At 40.9% G+C, this 17,402-nt stretch overlaps 2 protein-coding genes across 2 annotated transcripts; both read right to left on the reverse strand.

Moving 5' to 3' along the window:
* Nucleotides 1–652: 652 nt before the first annotated feature.
* Nucleotides 653–7,967, reverse strand: rundc1 (RUN domain containing 1). Its single transcript, XM_069676020.1, has 5 exons — nt 7,451–7,967; nt 6,161–6,319; nt 4,469–4,667; nt 4,268–4,360; nt 653–4,183 (listed from the first exon to the last, which is right to left on the reverse strand). The coding sequence occupies exons 1-5, from the start codon at nt 7,838–7,840 to the stop codon at nt 3,321–3,323; spliced, it is 1,704 nt and encodes a 567-aa protein (XP_069532121.1). The 5' UTR covers nt 7,841–7,967; the 3' UTR covers nt 653–3,320.
* A 1,176-nt stretch (nt 7,968–9,143) lies between these two features.
* On the reverse strand, nt 9,144–17,396 carry grna (granulin a). Its single transcript, XM_069676214.1, has 14 exons — nt 17,300–17,396; nt 16,538–16,678; nt 15,092–15,229; nt 14,854–14,982; nt 14,360–14,441; nt 13,570–13,676; nt 13,222–13,375; nt 12,986–13,120; nt 12,518–12,615; nt 12,183–12,419; nt 11,409–11,750; nt 10,603–10,839; nt 10,197–10,454; nt 9,144–9,860 (listed from the first exon to the last, which is right to left on the reverse strand). Exons 2-14 carry the CDS (start codon nt 16,676–16,678, stop codon nt 9,717–9,719), a joined length of 2,202 nt encoding a protein of 733 aa, XP_069532315.1. The 5' UTR covers nt 17,300–17,396; the 3' UTR covers nt 9,144–9,716.
* Nucleotides 17,397–17,402: the final 6 nt, after the last annotated feature.

Raw genomic sequence — 17,402 nt, forward strand, 5'->3', positions numbered from 1 at the left:
AATCACATTGTTTGAATACAAAATCTATACATAGATTAAATAAAACCAGGGAAAAAAATAAAAAATGTCAATCTCAGTGTTTCCTAACAAAATAAATGACCAGATAAAAAGCATTGGGAATTATTTTAACAGCAAAACAGAAAGTACTCTGAATTAAATACATTATAAAATCTTTTATAGTAAATATCCCCACAAACTTGTTTAGTTCTGTAATGTATTCAAGATTTGTAGATGTCTTAACCATGCAAATTTTATGCACAACATTGTGGAGGATGCTGGAGGAAAATTGGCTCATTAAACAAATAATAAAACTAGTTAGGGGCTGCAAAAGTTTTTATATTGTAAAAATATCAACCAGAAAATGCAACTTACCTTTTTATTGTGTAAACTTCTAAGTTATATAAATCTCCTCTTGGATGAACTTTCCATTCTTTCAGTTTAATTATTTAATTTTTAATTTATTGAAGTCAATGTATTTTTTTATGAATGCAATAAATGTCATAGATGGATAACGTGGATGTTATATAATTCAGCAGGAATGTGTTCAAATACGGCTTGAAAAAAAGGTTTACCATTAAAACAAGAAAAAAAAAAAATCTATAATGTGTAAAGTTTTAATTCTTGATTTGATTAAAACATGAGAGGACAAAGATTTCCAACCAACTCAGTGGTTCATTTACTGTTTAATTTGTTTACAGCTGTAGGTTTGCATTAAACATGATAAAAATAAACACATCTCCCAATATATTATGTGTGACTACAGCGAGTAAATAAAAATAACATAAATAGTACAATTTAAATGATTCAGTGTCTATTGTTCCCAGCTACTTTAACATAGTGTTCTAATGTGCTCTGACTACTTCAGCTAAAACAGGCTATCAAATAAATAAACATAAATCACAACTTAACAGCGAAACAAAGTACAACAAAAATGGGGGAAATATATCATGAATATATTTACTACACACAGGCCTAAAAGAACATGAAGCTTCCATTCACACGGTAACATAAAATAAATGTGTAACACATGGAAATGTGTCTATTCAGCTGCACTCGAGTCACAGAGTGCATTGTTATGGAATCTGGCTTGTATCTTTAAACAGCACGCCTCCTAACAGAGGTTTGAAACATACACGAGGGCCCCATGAACTCACAGCAGGTATGAACTAAACTCAGTTTAATAGCATCTATGGTTTGTACATTCAGGTTTTAAGGATATGATTCGTGCAACTCAGCTGTCTCAGGAAGATAAAAACATATTTCTCTGGAAAACAAAACAAAACCGTTTATATCCTACAATCATGTTAAATATGGGACGTAAGCTACGACATCATGAAATAAATTCTTAAACAATATCACGGTCATTTAAGTTTCTACTACACCTGGAATAGGAGACAAGCAGCAGTTCACACAGGGTCTAATATGTTGTTCACACGCCTGAAACACAACGTGCAAAATAACAGCTTCAGAGGTTTATAAAGGAGCGCACAGTAGCTGCATAATGTCACACAACACTTTAACTTCACGTTTGCCCGGTGCATTAGGGCTGGGCGATAAGGCAAAAATATGATGATACAATATTTTTTATTTGATACTGACCGTAGCCTGGAGAGAGTGGAGGGTTCATTTGTTAAACTTTACAATACAGTATAATTACATGCACTGAAGTTGTCTCACACATTTATAAGGCTATATTATATTTGTATAGTAAAGAAAATTAAAACCTGTAAAAAAACAGAATAGCAATTTGTGTCTGCGACCCTATTTGGTCAACCAGATGTCTGGAGGGGCTGCGAGCTGAGCTAATGCTAATGATGTTAGCAAAGTTTTTAGGCCAGGATTCCTTTATTGTTTAGCGCTCATAAGGATTCTATCAGGGGACGAATTATCCGCTGGGGTCTCTCCTCTCAAAACAAAAAAACAAAAGGTGTTGCTTTGCCCGCTGATTAAAGCCATAAAATATATGAAAATTTAACTGTTCCATGTCAAAAATCGTTGTTTCTCCAACGCAATTCAGCAAGGATTAGAGTCTACGATCTGAGCTGCTGCTAACTTTAGCTCAGCTTGTTTTACCAAAATCAGAAATACTTTATTTATCCCCGGGCGTTACAGTTGCTTTGAAAATAAACTATTATGATAAAAAGAAGACGGCTAAATTAGGGATGCACGATATTGGATTTTTTGACGATGTCTGATATGCCGATATTTTCCAACCCTTTTTGCTGATTGCCGATTTCGCTACCGATATATTAGGCACATGTTTTTTTCCACCTAATTGCAGAGAACATCAAGTCTCCCCTGCAGTGGAATTCATATAATGCCTACTCTTATTGTAGTGGCCCACTGGCGATTAAATTTGTAGTGTTGAATGAATGAGGTTTGAGCACAACCTTGCTGTCCGTTTCGTAAAGTGTGAAAAGCTGCTGTACCGCAGACATCTCGCACCCTTCACGCTTGACGGAGGAGGTTTATTGGCAGAAAATATGAGCAGACAAGCCATAATCTGCAGATAACATGCTGATAATATCGTGCAAGCTAAATCAAGGAACAATAAAGAAATGAACAGGAGCAACTGTAACAGGCTGCAGCGCATGCGCACTAATGCGCACTCTTAACATCCAGACGTCCGATGACTAAAAACCTTCATGCATTTAAAAGATACAGTTTAAAATGACCAAGATTTAAAAAGTGACAGTGACGGGACTTGAAACAGTAAGAAAATAGTCAGATGGAAATGTTTAACCGCCCAGCGTTATCACAATCCTGAATCCCGATCGTTTTATCGCCCAGCCCTCGAATGCATCACGACCTGAGTGCTGCTGTTTAGCTGTACAATCTGCTACACGTGATTTACCACCTTAAAGATCTCACCCATAACAACAGTCTCTTTGTTACCGTGTAGAAGCCACAGTATCTGGACGATTTTCTGCTCTAATTGGATTGTCTAAGAGGCGACCGCATTACAGAACTGCTTACTGTACAGACTCTCTCTGCTGCATAGGTGAGAGCACTGTCATGTACACAGGGAGGATGACACAGGTCACAAAGGTCAGGAAGGCTTCACTAAAGATGAGGTAATCTCAAGCTCCAGTCTAAGGCATGTTTACAGTACAAGTAGCGGTGTCGTCTCGACGTTTTGGCATCTTAAACATACAGATGATGGCTGAAGCTCACACATCATAATCCATGCATGTAGTGGAGACATCACACACTGTACTTTAGATGGGCAGCTACTTCAAAAGGTGAATTACTTGCAGCACAAAGTCACGCTGTTGGTGTTTAGCTGATGTTTCTTTACTGGTCTTTGAATCGTTGCTTCCTCAGAAAGCGTCCTTAATGTTCTTTAGCTGCCGCACAGCCAGGTCCACGGGGAGGTTGAATTTGAGGTGGCTGATGCGGCCCAGGATTCGTAGGGCTCCTTCGAAGCCCGTCTGGGCCATGTAGCTCCAGGATTGGTAGTGCGGGTGTATCAGGGTCCCGGACTTACATACCAGGTTGAGCCACGACACCAGCCGCTGCTCGTTCAGAGCCATGCATACCAGCGCTTTGAACTCCGTGTCCGGGCCTCGTTTGTAGCGTCCGTGCTCCTTCAGCACCGTGTGGATGGCCCACAGCAGAGACTGTTTAGGGGTCACAGTCACCGGGCCGCCCCCTACAGGCAGGCTGAAGGACTGTGAGAGCTGGCGAGCTGGTGACTCCACGAAAGCCTTCCCGTTTTTGGAGTGGTAGAATTTAACAAAGAGTTCCCACGGGTGCATGTTCTGTGTAGCGGGTCTGTAAGGCAGCAGGCAGGAGATGGGGGCCAGCACCAGGCTCATGGTCTGGGAGGGCAGGAAGAGGCCGTGAGCCAGCAAGTCTTTCAGAGCGATCGATAGCTCCTTCCTCACGGAAGTGGTGAGCTCGTCTCGAGGTCCCAGCGCCGTGTTGCTGGTGTAGTTGACGACGTGTTCGAGGGCGGGCTGTCTGCAGGAGCCCAGCACTCTCACTTTATCGACAGCCACCTCCAAGCGCTGCAGCAGGGGCCCGTAGTCCTGCATCGATGACTCCTGAGGCCACATGCTTTGAGGAACGTGACCGGGTCCGCAGCCGAACTGGCTCGCAGCGAAGATCTGCAGCACGGCGAGCGCCTTCTGGATCAGCTGCAGGCCGGTCTCCCGCATCTTCTGGGCCTGCTCCGGGTCCACTGCAGGGAGACAGAAGAATTCACTCACACTGGATAGCAACAACTTTAGTCAAGCAATCTGAGTTACAGTTTAACATGACTGACTTTTCTTCTTCACCCCTGGAGTTCTGGCGTTGGTCCCTGCTGCTTGTTGACTCTGACTTTGTCCATCTGATAAGAGAGGGTTCCCCACCTCATCTTTTTAAAGGAGAAACAAACTCATTCATTAAATGACGTTTAAACACACAACTTTAAACTGTAATGAAACAGGAAACTCTGATCCAGTCGATGTTTGCCTGAACGTACCCTGGATGAAGTTGATGAACATCTCCAGGTCTCTGATCTGGGTTTTCAGCTGATCCACCAGCTGCTCTTTGACCCGGGCAGGGTTCACTATCTGAGCGATGGCAGAGTCTACTCTCTGTCTCAGCTCCTCAGGCGACAGGTTCCCGATGTCCTCGTTCAGGTTCACGTCAAGCTTTTTGATCAACTCGTCAATAATGACCTGAAACATATAAGACAGATTGGAGGTTTAAAGGGCCAGTTCGCCAATTTTCAACCGCCTGCACCGAAACGGTCGTATTTCACTCCAGCGTCTCTCTGCTTCTATCGATTACAGAGAACACCAGCTTTGACTGACGGCGGCTTTTTCCAGGGGCCGAGAGCTCCTTTAACAAACAGACTTATTAAAGGCTTAATAACAATGATTCCCACAGATGGAGAATACATTTGCTGTGGTACATTTGCAAAAAAAACCCCCAGATATTTGGTCATTAAAATTAATTTGAGAACAAATCAGCACGACAGCGGCTGTCTCATAAGCTCTCACATGTTCTCATGTTCTTGCACGAACTCTCTTGGTTACAGAACATCCTTAAATGCTTACATTGTCACTTTATACCACAATAAGTTGCTAATTAACTTTAGTCTGAGTGAAACGAGCTACTACAACAACCGTGTGGGGGGTGGTAATGATGGCGGAGAGTTCAAATCCCAGCCCGGCCAGAGAGAGAGATTCTCACCCCCAGCATCACAGACAGGTGTTAGTATGCCCTCTTGTGGACATATTGCGCAGAAATACATATTCAAATACTTTGAACCTATGTGTATTTTTTAGAAGGAATAATCGAACATCACTTCTGGCTAAGTTTGACAGCAGTAGTAGGAAGCTCAGTGTTCTGACACAAAGGAAATGGTGGCATTTACTAACTCAAAGGGAATGTGTCAGCATGGCTCTGTGGACGTGGTCTGTCCCCCACGTTGTCCCAGGGTTAAATACCTCAGCAACGATGGACGGATTGGCATGACATTTTGTTCAGACATTAATTTTCCCAAGAGAACGAGCCCTCCTGACTTTGGTGATATCATAACTTTTCTGTCAGCTTCACGATAAAGCTGACATGTTTATTTTGTAGGGAAAATCTCTTACTATGGTTTACTGTAAACAATAATTCAGGATCTCCAGAAGACAGATTGTAACAACTTTTATCTCCAAGCTGTACATGTAGCGCCTCCTGAGATTGATTATATTTTATTAACCCCCTCCTCCCCCCCAAAACCTTGTAGCATCATTATACATTAAACTAAGATGGTGACTTTGGTAAACATTATGCCTGCTGACGAGTAAGCCCGAAACTCAACCAGGTTTTCGATTCAGACAAATGTATTTGAACAGGCTCTCCAACTAATTAACTGTATTCTGACACAGAAGCCTGGAGCATTTTGAGAACAGACGTTCAACTTGTTTCACCTGATCTGAAACAGGTAAACACCACATTATGTGCTCAACATAACAGACAGGAAACGGGAGATAATTAGGACTAAACAAATGTAGATTATTTCTGTTCAGCCTCTTATTTTGGATGCTGTAATTATCACTTCCTCTAAGATTACAGGCAATTAATATATATTAAAAGCGTAGGTTAATGAAGCTGATACGACACATTAACATGTGAAAGGTTGGACTCCATATCTGTCAATGCGCCCCCACATTCCCACCTTCTGCCTCTCCATGACAACAGACTGCGGCAGCGAGTCGTAGCTGCCCTCCTGATAGGCGAAGCGCTCCAGATCATCCAGCTGTGTCTTCAGCTGGAAAATTAGATCCTTCTGTTTTTCCCTCTGAGCCTCCAGGCGCTCACGCTTCTCTCTCTCACTCTGACGGGAGGAAACACACACACACAGTGATTAGAATTTGTACACACAGAGACGACTGAGTGTTCACCGTCAACAGTGTGTACTGGATCTTAATGAATATGGGATGTTTGCTACTGCCTTTGTAAGGGAGTCACAGTGGTGTTATTACATGTGTCACAACATTCACACAAGAACCAAATGTTCAATCAGGTATCATACTCACCAGATCCCCCTGCAAGTAAAGCATGTAACAAGAGAGAAATGACATGAGAGGACCTTTAGAGAAGGGTTTGCAAACAATTATTATGTAAGGTTTTGCCTCAGTTAACAAGAAATATAAAGAGCCAGGGAGTAAACAGGAAAGAAGGAGGCTTCTTCAACACCACTGTGTACACACAAGCCTTTATTAAACAGATAGTGACCCGCTGGAGGCCTCTTCATTCAGCAAGCAGCGCTGTGAGTCAACACTTGTAGCGGAAAGCAACATTGTGCGACTGAGATAACAGATCTCTGGGAACAAAACGGGAGGTGGGCACAGCCTCGAGTGTGATGCAACAGGCTCCCTTTAATCAGCTTTAATCAGAAACCACTGAGCTGCTGAGGTGAATCACTTGTGTTAAAGTCAGAGGCTTTAACACCACACAGTGTCTATATTTATAGGTATCTGTAATAGTGTGGTTTAAATGTTAAAAAATAGTGGATAAAATATCTACCTGACAGTTGCAAATTGCTTATTCTGTGTAACATCTAGAAATATGCATCTGTCACACTGTCAATTAGAAGGCTGGCAGGAGGTAATGTTATGGACTTCAGCCTCACAATATTTTAAACAATTAATAGATTATAAGAATAGTTGCAGTTTATTTTTCTTCCCATTAACTAATCGATTAATCAACTCATTTATACAGCTTCCATGCTGACAGGCTCACAAAAAAAAACACTTTTCAGCAACAGATAAAAACCAGTGTACATGGATGGAAATGGAGATGAAAAATAATTACAATCCCAAATCTACATTGTGATGTAAAATTGATTAATATTATAGGAATAACTAAATGACAGGAATGTTTTTGACACCATCTTTCAAAGGCAGAGTGTGTAGGATCATGGAGGTTATATTTTGTGTTGTGAAATCATGACCGGAAGCCTCACCGAGTTCTCCAGCTGTTTGGCATCCTGAGCTCTGCAGCCCACGACGTGCGGGCAGCCCCTGAAGGCGAATTCCTCCAGCTCGACCAGCATCCTCTCCTTCTCCTCGCTCTGGGCATGAACTATCTGTTTCAGTCGGAACTGAACCTGAGCAAAGTGCGAGGTGAGGGCGAGGAGAGAGGAGTTCAGCAAGTCCTGCTCCTCTTCCAGCTTCTCCAGCCTGGCGGCCATTTCCCCCTCGGTGGCCGAAGACGAGCCTCTCTGCGTCGGTTGGCCGCCTGCGCTCCTGCTCTCATCCTCGGGACTGGCCACAGCGCCTACCGGTGCCCATCGTTCCCCTGCGCCAGCTAAGACAGCTTCGCTGTCCGAGGCTGACAGCTCCTCCGTGGACATTTTGGATTACCGAGTACACTCCAGTTGTTTAACTATGTCGTCAGTTTGTTAACAGTCTGTTCCTGAAGCTTTGTTGCCTTATGTTGCGCAGATAACAACAGGGATCACCACCGAAGAAACAGGTGTAACGCCATCTTGGGAAGGATGATTCATACGTCAAAACGGAGACACGTAAAGTTTGACGCAACGAGAAGAATGCCGGAAGTTAGGAACGTTTGTCTTCAAAATAAATTCCCATTTTTTGTCACATAAGGGCCCAAGTTAAATATCATAACTTTAAATAACAAGTACAATTTCTACAAAAAGGTGACTATAAATAGCAACATGCTAAGCTTAAATTCATTATTTGACAAAATTTCAATGTAAAAAATATATTTCATCCCTACAGTGATATGCTGTTTGTATAATAATGTTGTAATGTAATAATGATGTTTTTATGTTCCTAAATCAATTGCCATGTTGGCCTGTTTTAAAGAATGTAAATTTCTTTACATAAAAAAAATAAAAGTTAATTGTATTATTAAGGTAAGTACAAACCATTTATGTATTTAAAAAAGCACAATGAAATATTACTATGTGTTTTGTAATTCTTGTACATTTTTATACCAATGATACCTATATCTATATTCATGGCATCATGGCAGTAAGAGTAGCACTGCTGGAATAGTTTGCATACATTTTATATACAATGAATTTAAATAGGTTAAAGTATGGAAATGTATGATTTTTTTAATGTGAACTCAATATAAATATTTAATCATTTTTATTATTTTGATTTGATAATACTTGCTCTGTTTTCACACATCTTTGTGTGAATCTACCCCTGTCTTTTTTACTTTATAAATTGAACTACAAGTTATGAAGTGTCCCTATTTTAGGCTTTTATTTCTAATTGTATAACCGGAAGTTTCAATTTATACTTGTACAGCTCTTTACATTCCTCATAGAGGGGAAGGCCTGATTAAGCCACACAACAATTCAAAGCTACAAAAAATATCCTGACGTCTTGAAGCCTCCAACAGTACAACGTCAGCCTAAAAAGTGGAATTCCATACCGGAAGTCAGGAGTAGGTAAATCGGCAGGCATCATTTTCATAAAGTCTAGTGCACTTGCTCAATGAAACAGGTGTTAAAAATGTGATATCTCAAAAATGATGCCAAATTTGACACAAGATTATTTTAAATTCTACGAATTTGTTGTTTCTAAACCACATTTCACCTGAAAAAGACCTGTGCCTGTCACTCCGGTTCTTATTCAAACACACATACAGAGTTCCTAGAGGAATCAAGAAACACGTTGTTATGTTGTAACATTAAATCTTTATTTTGTAATATGCAGAAATCTCTCTGACTCCCCGAGTGAAGGAGCTTCAACCATCGTCTACTTCCCCGTGTTTGCCTTACAGTGTGAACTCTTCATTTGTTAACATCATTCAAGAAAAGATTAAACAATGATTATCAATGATTACATATGATGCCATAAACACTTTGAGGTTGTCATATTCATAATGTTAAAAGATGTAAAATGATGCCCTTGATTGTGATTATGAGTGGAGTATGAAGGAAGCTGAAGCAGAACAAAGAGCAACAGGTGACAGAGAACAGTATCATATTGCCTGTGGAGTGTTGTAGTTGTCTTTTTATGGATGGAGGAAAGTTTCAAGTAGAGTAACAAGGATCTATTAGACCTGCGAACATCATGGTAACAACATGTCAGAACTTTTTATACCCCAAATGCAATTTAATTCCACAGTGTTCCCCTCACCTTCAACTGTCCCCTTAGAACAAAGCGTTAACAATAATCATAAAATCCCTTTTCATTTTTTTTTCTATTAGTGCTTTGCATGCAGAAAAAGAACACAGTGAAGTGATGTTTTCACAACATTTTAGATCTCTTTTTGTTGGCCATAAACATGTGCCAGTCACTCCAGTTTAGGGCGGTGTTCTGGGTGCACTCTCCAGCTGAGTCGCAGGTCCAGCCGGAGGGACAGCAGTGCAACATGTCGCTGCAGCACACCGCCTGTGAGGAGGAGACAGGAAGTTGAGCAATGAGGAGACTTATGGTTACGTGTTGTATAAAAATATTCTATTACAAGTTTATAATGGCCTTTCAAATAACATTAAAGTGTAGAAGAATTATGGCTGTTGTATTCTAAGTAAAAATAATAGGAGCATTTTTATTTAAAGTGGTGCTAAATTGGACTGTGTAGCTGGTTAGTGTCATGTAGAAATAGATGCTAACCGGCTACCCACATGAGCTTTATATTTAGTGTAGAGTGGTATCAATCTTCTAAGCTAACGCTAGCATTAGTATAACTATTCTTTTAAAGGTTGCAGCTATTACTGAACATCATACATTAGGTATTGGACAGCAGCCCCATGTAGTAGCAGACATCCTGCAGCAGGTCTGTCCATCTGGGCAGCTTGTCGTGTCGTCACACGGGACGTCTCTGTGCTCTACGGGAGGCAGCTGGTGTTGAGGCTCCGGCAGAAACACCGGTGTTAGCGGCACAGTCTCCAGCTGCAGCATGAGGAGCTTCTGACAGGAGTTGGAGGCCATGTTACAGGTGTAACCCTGGGGGCAGCAGTGCATCTTATCTTGGCAGCACACGGCCTGCAGACACAGCGTGCACAAGGTTAGGGAACACGACAGCCCTTATTTTACATAAGCTAACCCTCGCAAAGCTGAAGTACACTGATAGAGTGTCTTATATTAATGTCAAAGTAGTTCAGTCCTAACAGTAATCTCACACACTACTCACATTTTCAAGTGGGCAGCAGCCCCATTCGCCCGTGGCCAGCTTGCAGCAGGTGGTGTGATCGGGACATTGACTCCCACCGTCACACTGCACAGCACTGGGATCAGACGGGGAGCTCACAACGGCAGGAATCTTAGTGTACCACGGAATCACGACATCTCCTTGGACGCACGTGGTCTGGCGCTCGTTGCACTTGTAGTTTTTGGGACAGCAATGGTTTCCATCAGAGCAGCACACGGCCTGGGGAGAAGTGAGAGTAGAAGTGCTACTTTCACATCATCAATTCTATTTTCCAGTTCTTCTTTCAGATGTAAGCACATGACCTGTGTCACTTTCCCACCCAAAGTATCCTGAACGTTTAGTCCAAGTAACTTCTTTTCAAGGAACTAAAAGAGTCCTTTTGACTCTTTTCTGTTTAGGCAAATTAGTCTGCTTCCTTCAACAAAAACAAACACGCTTGTTCGCAGCTGCAGATTTTTAATTGTTTAATTTTGGAAAGTAAAACCCCTCAAGTAGGGACTTTATGGGGGTTACTAAAAAATATAGTCACAAGTTCACAGAGAAGAGAGAAGAGAGGCCACTGCAGACGAGGAAGTATATCAACATGCATATTCAAGCATGCAGAACATTCATTACCAGCAGATAGAGGAGTCATTCCTCTGGTCCCCCGATGAACCCAAGTCCAATAATCTTTCTTATTTGAGCTCTGTTTCAGTTTCCAGCAGCTCTTGAAGGGAAATATCTGGCTCTTTAGCTACTAACTGCTCTAAGAAAAGGAGGTCAATGATGATTGAGGAAGCAGTTCTCACCTCTGGCAGGGGGCAGCAGCCCCATCTTTGAGACGACTTCATGAAGCAGCAGGTGGTGGATGGAGGGCAGGTGGTGTGGGAGTCACACGGAACCCCCTTATTCTTCCCTTCATCTGTCGTTACCTTGTCCTCCTCAGGCTTCTTCTTGTCTGTTGTTTGCTCTTGTGTTCCAAAACCTGTAGTTAGGGTTGCGGCCTGCATTGTAGTGGACCCCATTGTAGTCAAAGCAGGGATCTTCTGCTGCATGGGTGTTGAGCTTGAGCCGTGCTGACAGGTGTAGGTGGTAAGGTCGCAGGTGGTGCCAGAGGGGCAGCAGTGTTCATGGTCATCACAGCAGACCGCCTTTGGAACAAAACATTGTTCAGTGACAGTTGGATGTATGAGGACAGAGAAGTGTCAGTCAGAGTAAAGACACTGAGTGTAAATGTTATGTTGAATATAAAAGTTGTTTAATCTTCAATCCAAAAATCGAATCTCTTGTCTGTACTTTAAACTTGCTAAACTTACTTGCTACAGCTAGCAGCATTAGCTTAGCTTAGCTTAGCACAAAGACTGGAAACAGATGGCCTAGCTATGACCAAAGGTAACCAAATTCATCTTTCGACCAGTCAACCAGTTCAATCCACCAGTCAACAGAAAGAAAACCCTGTGCCCAGTCCTTGTACCAAGCTAAGATAGCTTTTTATGCTAACTTTAGCTTATTGGCTTTTGGTGGTAGCTTCAAATGCTCCATATGGACATCACAGTGGTATCAGTCTTCTTCTGAGTGTCTACCTCAGGCAGAGGACAGCAGGCCCAGTCTCCTGATGTTTTCTTGCAGCAGGTGGAGCCATCAGGACAACTGTGGGTGGAGTCACATGCAACATCCCCCACCAGAGGTAACTCCCTTAGGATTGAAGGTATCTTCTTCAACAACGGCACAGAGCATGTTGCGTCATCGCAGGTCTGTGCAGCCAGGTTACATGTCTTACCTTTCGGGCAGCAGTGAATTAAATCTTCACAACAAACAGCCTGGGAATGACACGGTCAGCTTAGATTAATGCATTGCTAACACATTTAACGTCAGAGTTGGAGATTTGTCTAAAAAATGGAAAAGGCCAAAAGGGTACCTCTGGTAGAGGACAGCAAGCCCAGCCTCCCTCTGCAGTTTTACAACATGTGGTGTTATCTGCACAGGCTGATGTTTGATCACAGGGTACATCATTGCCTGGAAAGACAAATACCAACAACATTTAATACGTATCAAAATATCTGCCTGGAGTGCATGTAAGGAGAATGCTGCATACTTCACTTGAAAATTGATAGGCGTTTCAAGACCTGATAGAACTGCAGGAAGTTTTTCTTGTCATAGCAGAAAATGCTGGAGCTTAAAACATCAAGATAAAGCTGTGCCAATTAGGGATGCCAGAACTGACACACAGAATACTAGATCATAATGTTCTGCTCAGAAACAGAAACTCCTTTAAACCTCGATGGTGGATCGAAACGTTTGCTCACATTATGTGCATCATATGATACATCTCTATTTTTAAGGGAGTGGTTGCTATTTACACTTTGATGCATGACAAACATCTCACCTGCAGCTGCCCCAGTGACAGTTGAGACAGATACTTCCTTCTCTGTAGGAGGAACTGGATTCACTGTGGTGACTTTAGGGGTTTTTTCTGAGACTGAATCATTATGAACGGTCTTTGCTGTAACGTGTTCACCATCTGAAAGTGGAAACGCACACACACAGATAAGGCTGCAGAACAGATTTACACAATGATAAATCAGAATGAGGAAGTTAGTTTAGAGCAAAAGCAAACCTGACCTTTCTGGTTCTCCCAGTCTGCTCTGATTCTACCAGGGAATTTTGCCCACATAGGCGTCACTTTTTTGGTCGAGGATGAAATGCATTGAAAGTTCTCAACATCACAATCGCTCCCTTGAATACAGCAGTGCACCTTATCGGGGCAGCACACCGCCTGTTCAGACAACAAAGACACACTAAGTTTGCCTTACATGCTAATAAACCATAAAGTCACGATAAGTGGACATCAAGGCAAAACATGCAAATCGATGATTTGACTTTTACCTCATTCATACCTCACTCATGGTATGGAGTAACATAAGCATTTCAGAAATGTCACTTATAAGGTAAGGAGCACTCATTTTGTACCTTTGGGATGGGACAGCATCCCCACGTGCCCACTGGGGTTTCACAGCACGTCATTTCTTCTGGACACTCTGTCAGTTTGTCATCGCACATTACTGTACGTGCAAAGTCTGCAACAACATAAAGGGAAAGTCAAAAAAAGTGTATTAATGGTGTAGAGGACTTGACACAAGACAAGACACAAATGGCAATATTAGAATGTACAGTATTAGTCACAAATGTGATGCACTATAAATGTTCCACCATGATTTAAAGAACTGAGAGTGAAAGCAGACCCTTGAGCTTTCAGGAAGTTTGTTTAGATACGCTGCTTCACCAAGTTTAGTTTTGACTTGTCGACAGTAAGCTGACCTGATCAAAGCCAGATAATCTGAGAGGACGGTTCATAACGTCTAATGAAGATAAACACTTTTTATCCTTCTGAGACATATGTCTGTTAAGTCTTGATATTCTTCTTCATATGACACTAGGCTGAAATTGTCCTAATGTGGATGGTAAAGTCTGATCACATGACTAAACCAAGCTTTGTAGCCTTTTTTGTAGACTCTAATATTAGAGAGTTTAGAGTGATATTGTTACTATATGTGTCACCTGCATAATTATCGAAAGATAGTTTGTTCTTTTCTATCATCTGAACAAGTGGGAGTGCTTTTATGTTGAACAGATGAGGCCCGAGGGCGGAGCCTTGGGGAACCCCATGCAATTTTTACTCCCTAAGATCAGTTCGAATCCACTGACAGGTATCCTGCAGACAAGATTCACTCCACTGTCGTAGCGAGTAGAAGAGTTTTACCTTTTTTGATGCAGGAGCGGCAGTCTGCGCTGCACTGGTGGCCCTCCGGACAGCAGTGTTTCCCATCAGAGCAGGGGACTCCCTGTAAAAGGTGAGGAATTGACTCAGAACAATCCAAACAAAGTATTTCCTTGAAGTATTAGCTTCTTTAATAAACTTCCCACAGTTGCAGAATCCAACATAGTAACTTTCGTCAGTTCAGTGAAACTGCTGAGTTTGTAAACCAAACAAGCAAAGGTCCTCTTTGTAACAGGAAGTAAGCAGGCTTCGTGAAAATAAATTTGAATAATAATCTATGAGTGGTTTACAACAGGATACCGTGGACTCGACTGTCAATTAAATTACATTATAGAAATAAAGGAAGAAAATCTTCTTTAAATACAAGTTGTGTGGTTGTTTAATCTGTTTCCTTATAACTGAACTGTACAGTGTATTTGTATTACAAAATATGCTACAAGTTGCATGTTATATCTGTGTTAGACAAGGTTTATTACCTGAGCTAAAGGACAGCAGCCAAACTTTGTTAAGGCTTTCAGACAAGAAAACTCAGCTGGGCATCGTGACTGATCAGGACAGATGTTGTCGTCTTCCTCCCCGATGGATGACTTAATCATCCTGAATGACTGCAGGTGTAGGGAGGGAAAGACATATTAGTGCAGGCGCTCACTTTAAACATGTCAAATCACACTCAGTGTTTCATTTTTGAAAGCTCGGGATGTTTTTTATTCTTACTCTAGAGAGCTTGGTCGGATTAGCAGAAGGTCTTTCCACCCAGGGGATGGACGCAGTGGCATTCACACAGCTGGATGTTGCTGAATCACAGAGGGTTCCGGCCGGACAGCAATGGTCATGATCCTCGCAGCACTCAGCCTACGAGGACAGTAGTAGTAAAACGCTTTGAATAACAAAGTTTTAAACTGATATCACACTGGCTCAATAAGGCCTAAGGTTTTATCTGGATCATAAAGCAGTAAAACACCACTGAACATGAATAGAACCAGTGTACAGCCGTACGTCTTTTCATTTAGGAGTACAAGACAATGGTTATCTCAGAAGTACATTTTACTATGCAATGGAAAAAAGACAGTACCTGACTGAAGTTGAATTACTATGACTTTACCGTGGTTTATCTTGTATAATGAAGAGTGTAACTGTGCTGCTAATGCAGAAATATGACAATGAATTATTGAAATAGATCTTCAGGGAATGTGTAAAAAAACCCAATATTAAACAAAATATAAGCTGCTCTTTTTTCCTTTCTATCAAGATTTGTTTTAATGTAATTGCTTTCAAATCATCAGAAAACATTAATCTACATAAATAAGTGAATTTCACAAGATTTAAAAGCTGTTAATGCTGTTACTGCTACTCTGTTAAGCTAGGCTACTTACCCTTTTAACTGTTTAGCTAGCTATTTTAATTGTCCATTATTTGTTTAGCTGCTTAACTTATATGTTGAAAAACACACTAATTAACAAATATGTAGTTTACATTTTTTTATATATTTCTATTTGAAGGAAAGGTTAAGGGGGGAGTAAGTAAATTAAGCTTTAGTTGAGGCTAGCTGTGGCAATTTCTTGCTAGCTTGATAGAGCTCTGTTGCTTTAGCTGTGTTTCCTTCGATTTTTAGCCATGTTTTTCTCTAAGGTATAAAAAATAAACACAAAAAATAGATGTAAAAAACGGTTTTAAGATGGTTTTTAAAGATGATTTCACCAACTGAAAACTAAAGTAAAGTTAAAGTGTTAAAGTGACTCAATTTTTAATAACAAAAATCAATATCTTAAGGTAAGGCCACCAAAATAGAAAATGTTACATTACTCTCTGATACTAAGAAAGACTACTCTTTTGATAACTTACATAATCTTAGGATCACAGTGCTGGGACGAGCAGGTGCAGAGTATACCTCTGTGTAAAGATTTTTGGTACTTTGGTACAAAAATTTAAGGGGACATTAGAATTTGAAATGGTCAAAACTGGCTATAAAAACTATGAAAAGGTGACTGTACATCATCTGTCCTCCCAAAAGCCCTGGTTATAACATGCTAGATTAAAACTACTACTTCCAAAAAGGTAAGATTACAACAGGAGCTAGTTAGTTACAGCAAGTTGTGATTAGTTTCTTTCAACCTGGTGTATCCACATACACAAATTGTAGTATTCTACAACAATGTCTACCTGAGCAAACGGGCAGCATTCATAGCCATTGGTTGGGTCGTTGCAGCAGGTCTGACCATCTTTACATCTCCCACCATCTGGACACTCATCAGCACTGACCAGGGCCAGGAGGGTGCAACAGATCACAACCCACCTCTGCATCTGCACGGGAAGAAACACACAGGTACACACAATAGGTCATAAATGAAAAGTGAAAGGTTGAATTCCCCCTCTGCACTCAACACTAGAAATAGGTTGTTTTTTTTGCATTAAAACCTGCAAAAACTGTTGTTTAAAACTTGTAGCAAAAATTAAAATGGGTGTGATCTTTAGGCTACATGTACATTCAAACGAATATTGTAAATTTTACACATATTAATTAAACTCAATTTATTCATACGTGTACACAACAACAAAAATTCAAGATTTTCTTTTAGTTTCTGACTGTAAGGCTTCCTTTAACGTTTTGTTGCTGTTTTTTTTTTCATTGTCTCGCAATAAGCAGGTGAAAACAAAAGATGACTTGTTTATAGAAATAAACCCACTTTCAGTTTCGTTTAGTTTGGATGCCAAAAAGAAAACGCGTCTAACCAGTACTGTATAAAAAGCATAGAACAATGAAACAGTCTAAAACTTAGAGTAGTTGCATTCTGTAGATGTCTGTGAATTATTGTGGAGTGTATGTGATGAATGTCTTTCCAATTAATTCACATGACGTCTTTTGTTTAGAGAGCATTATGGCAAAATTCTCAAAGATAAAAGAAGTGTTAATTGTACTCTTACCTTGGTAGAAAACTGAAGGGCTGTTGTGAGCTGTTGAGTGTTTCAGAAGTGTCCTACCACTAAGTAACACTAATCATAAGGACCTGTATTATATTAAAACACG

The sequence above is a fragment of the Semicossyphus pulcher genome, unplaced genomic scaffold (assembly GCF_022749685.1).
Source record: "Semicossyphus pulcher isolate SPU_LCO1_2020_fin unplaced genomic scaffold, fSemPul1.0.p SCAF_25, whole genome shotgun sequence".
Lineage (NCBI taxonomy): Eukaryota > Metazoa > Chordata > Actinopteri > Labriformes > Labridae > Semicossyphus > Semicossyphus pulcher.

What these genes read in the sequence shown, in the direction of transcription:
- rundc1 (XM_069676020.1), bottom strand. Translation starts at nt 7,840, where the DNA reads ATGTCCACGGAGGAGCTGTCAGCCTCGGACAGCGAAGCTGTCTTAGCT. An exon ending in TTGTCATGGAGAGGCAGAAG is followed by an intron (nt 4,668 to 6,160) that starts GTGGGAATGTGG and finishes TATATGTTTCAG; the next exon opens with GTCATTATTGACGAGTTGAT. An exon ending in GTTCATCAACTTCATCCAGG is followed by an intron (nt 4,361 to 4,468) that starts GTACGTTCAGGC and finishes TCCTTTAAAAAG; the next exon opens with ATGAGGTGGGGAACCCTCTC.
- grna (XM_069676214.1), bottom strand. Translation starts at nt 16,678, where the DNA reads ATGCAGAGGTGGGTTGTGATCTGTTGCACCCTCCTGGCCCTGGTCAGT. An exon ending in AGACTGGGAGAACCAGAAAG is followed by an intron (nt 13,121 to 13,221) that starts GTCAGGTTTGCT and finishes TTCCACTTTCAG; the next exon opens with ATGGTGAACACGTTACAGCA. An exon ending in GCTGCTGCCCACTTGAAAAT is followed by an intron (nt 10,455 to 10,602) that starts GTGAGTAGTGTG and finishes CTGTGTCTGCAG; the next exon opens with GCCGTGTGCTGCCAAGATAA.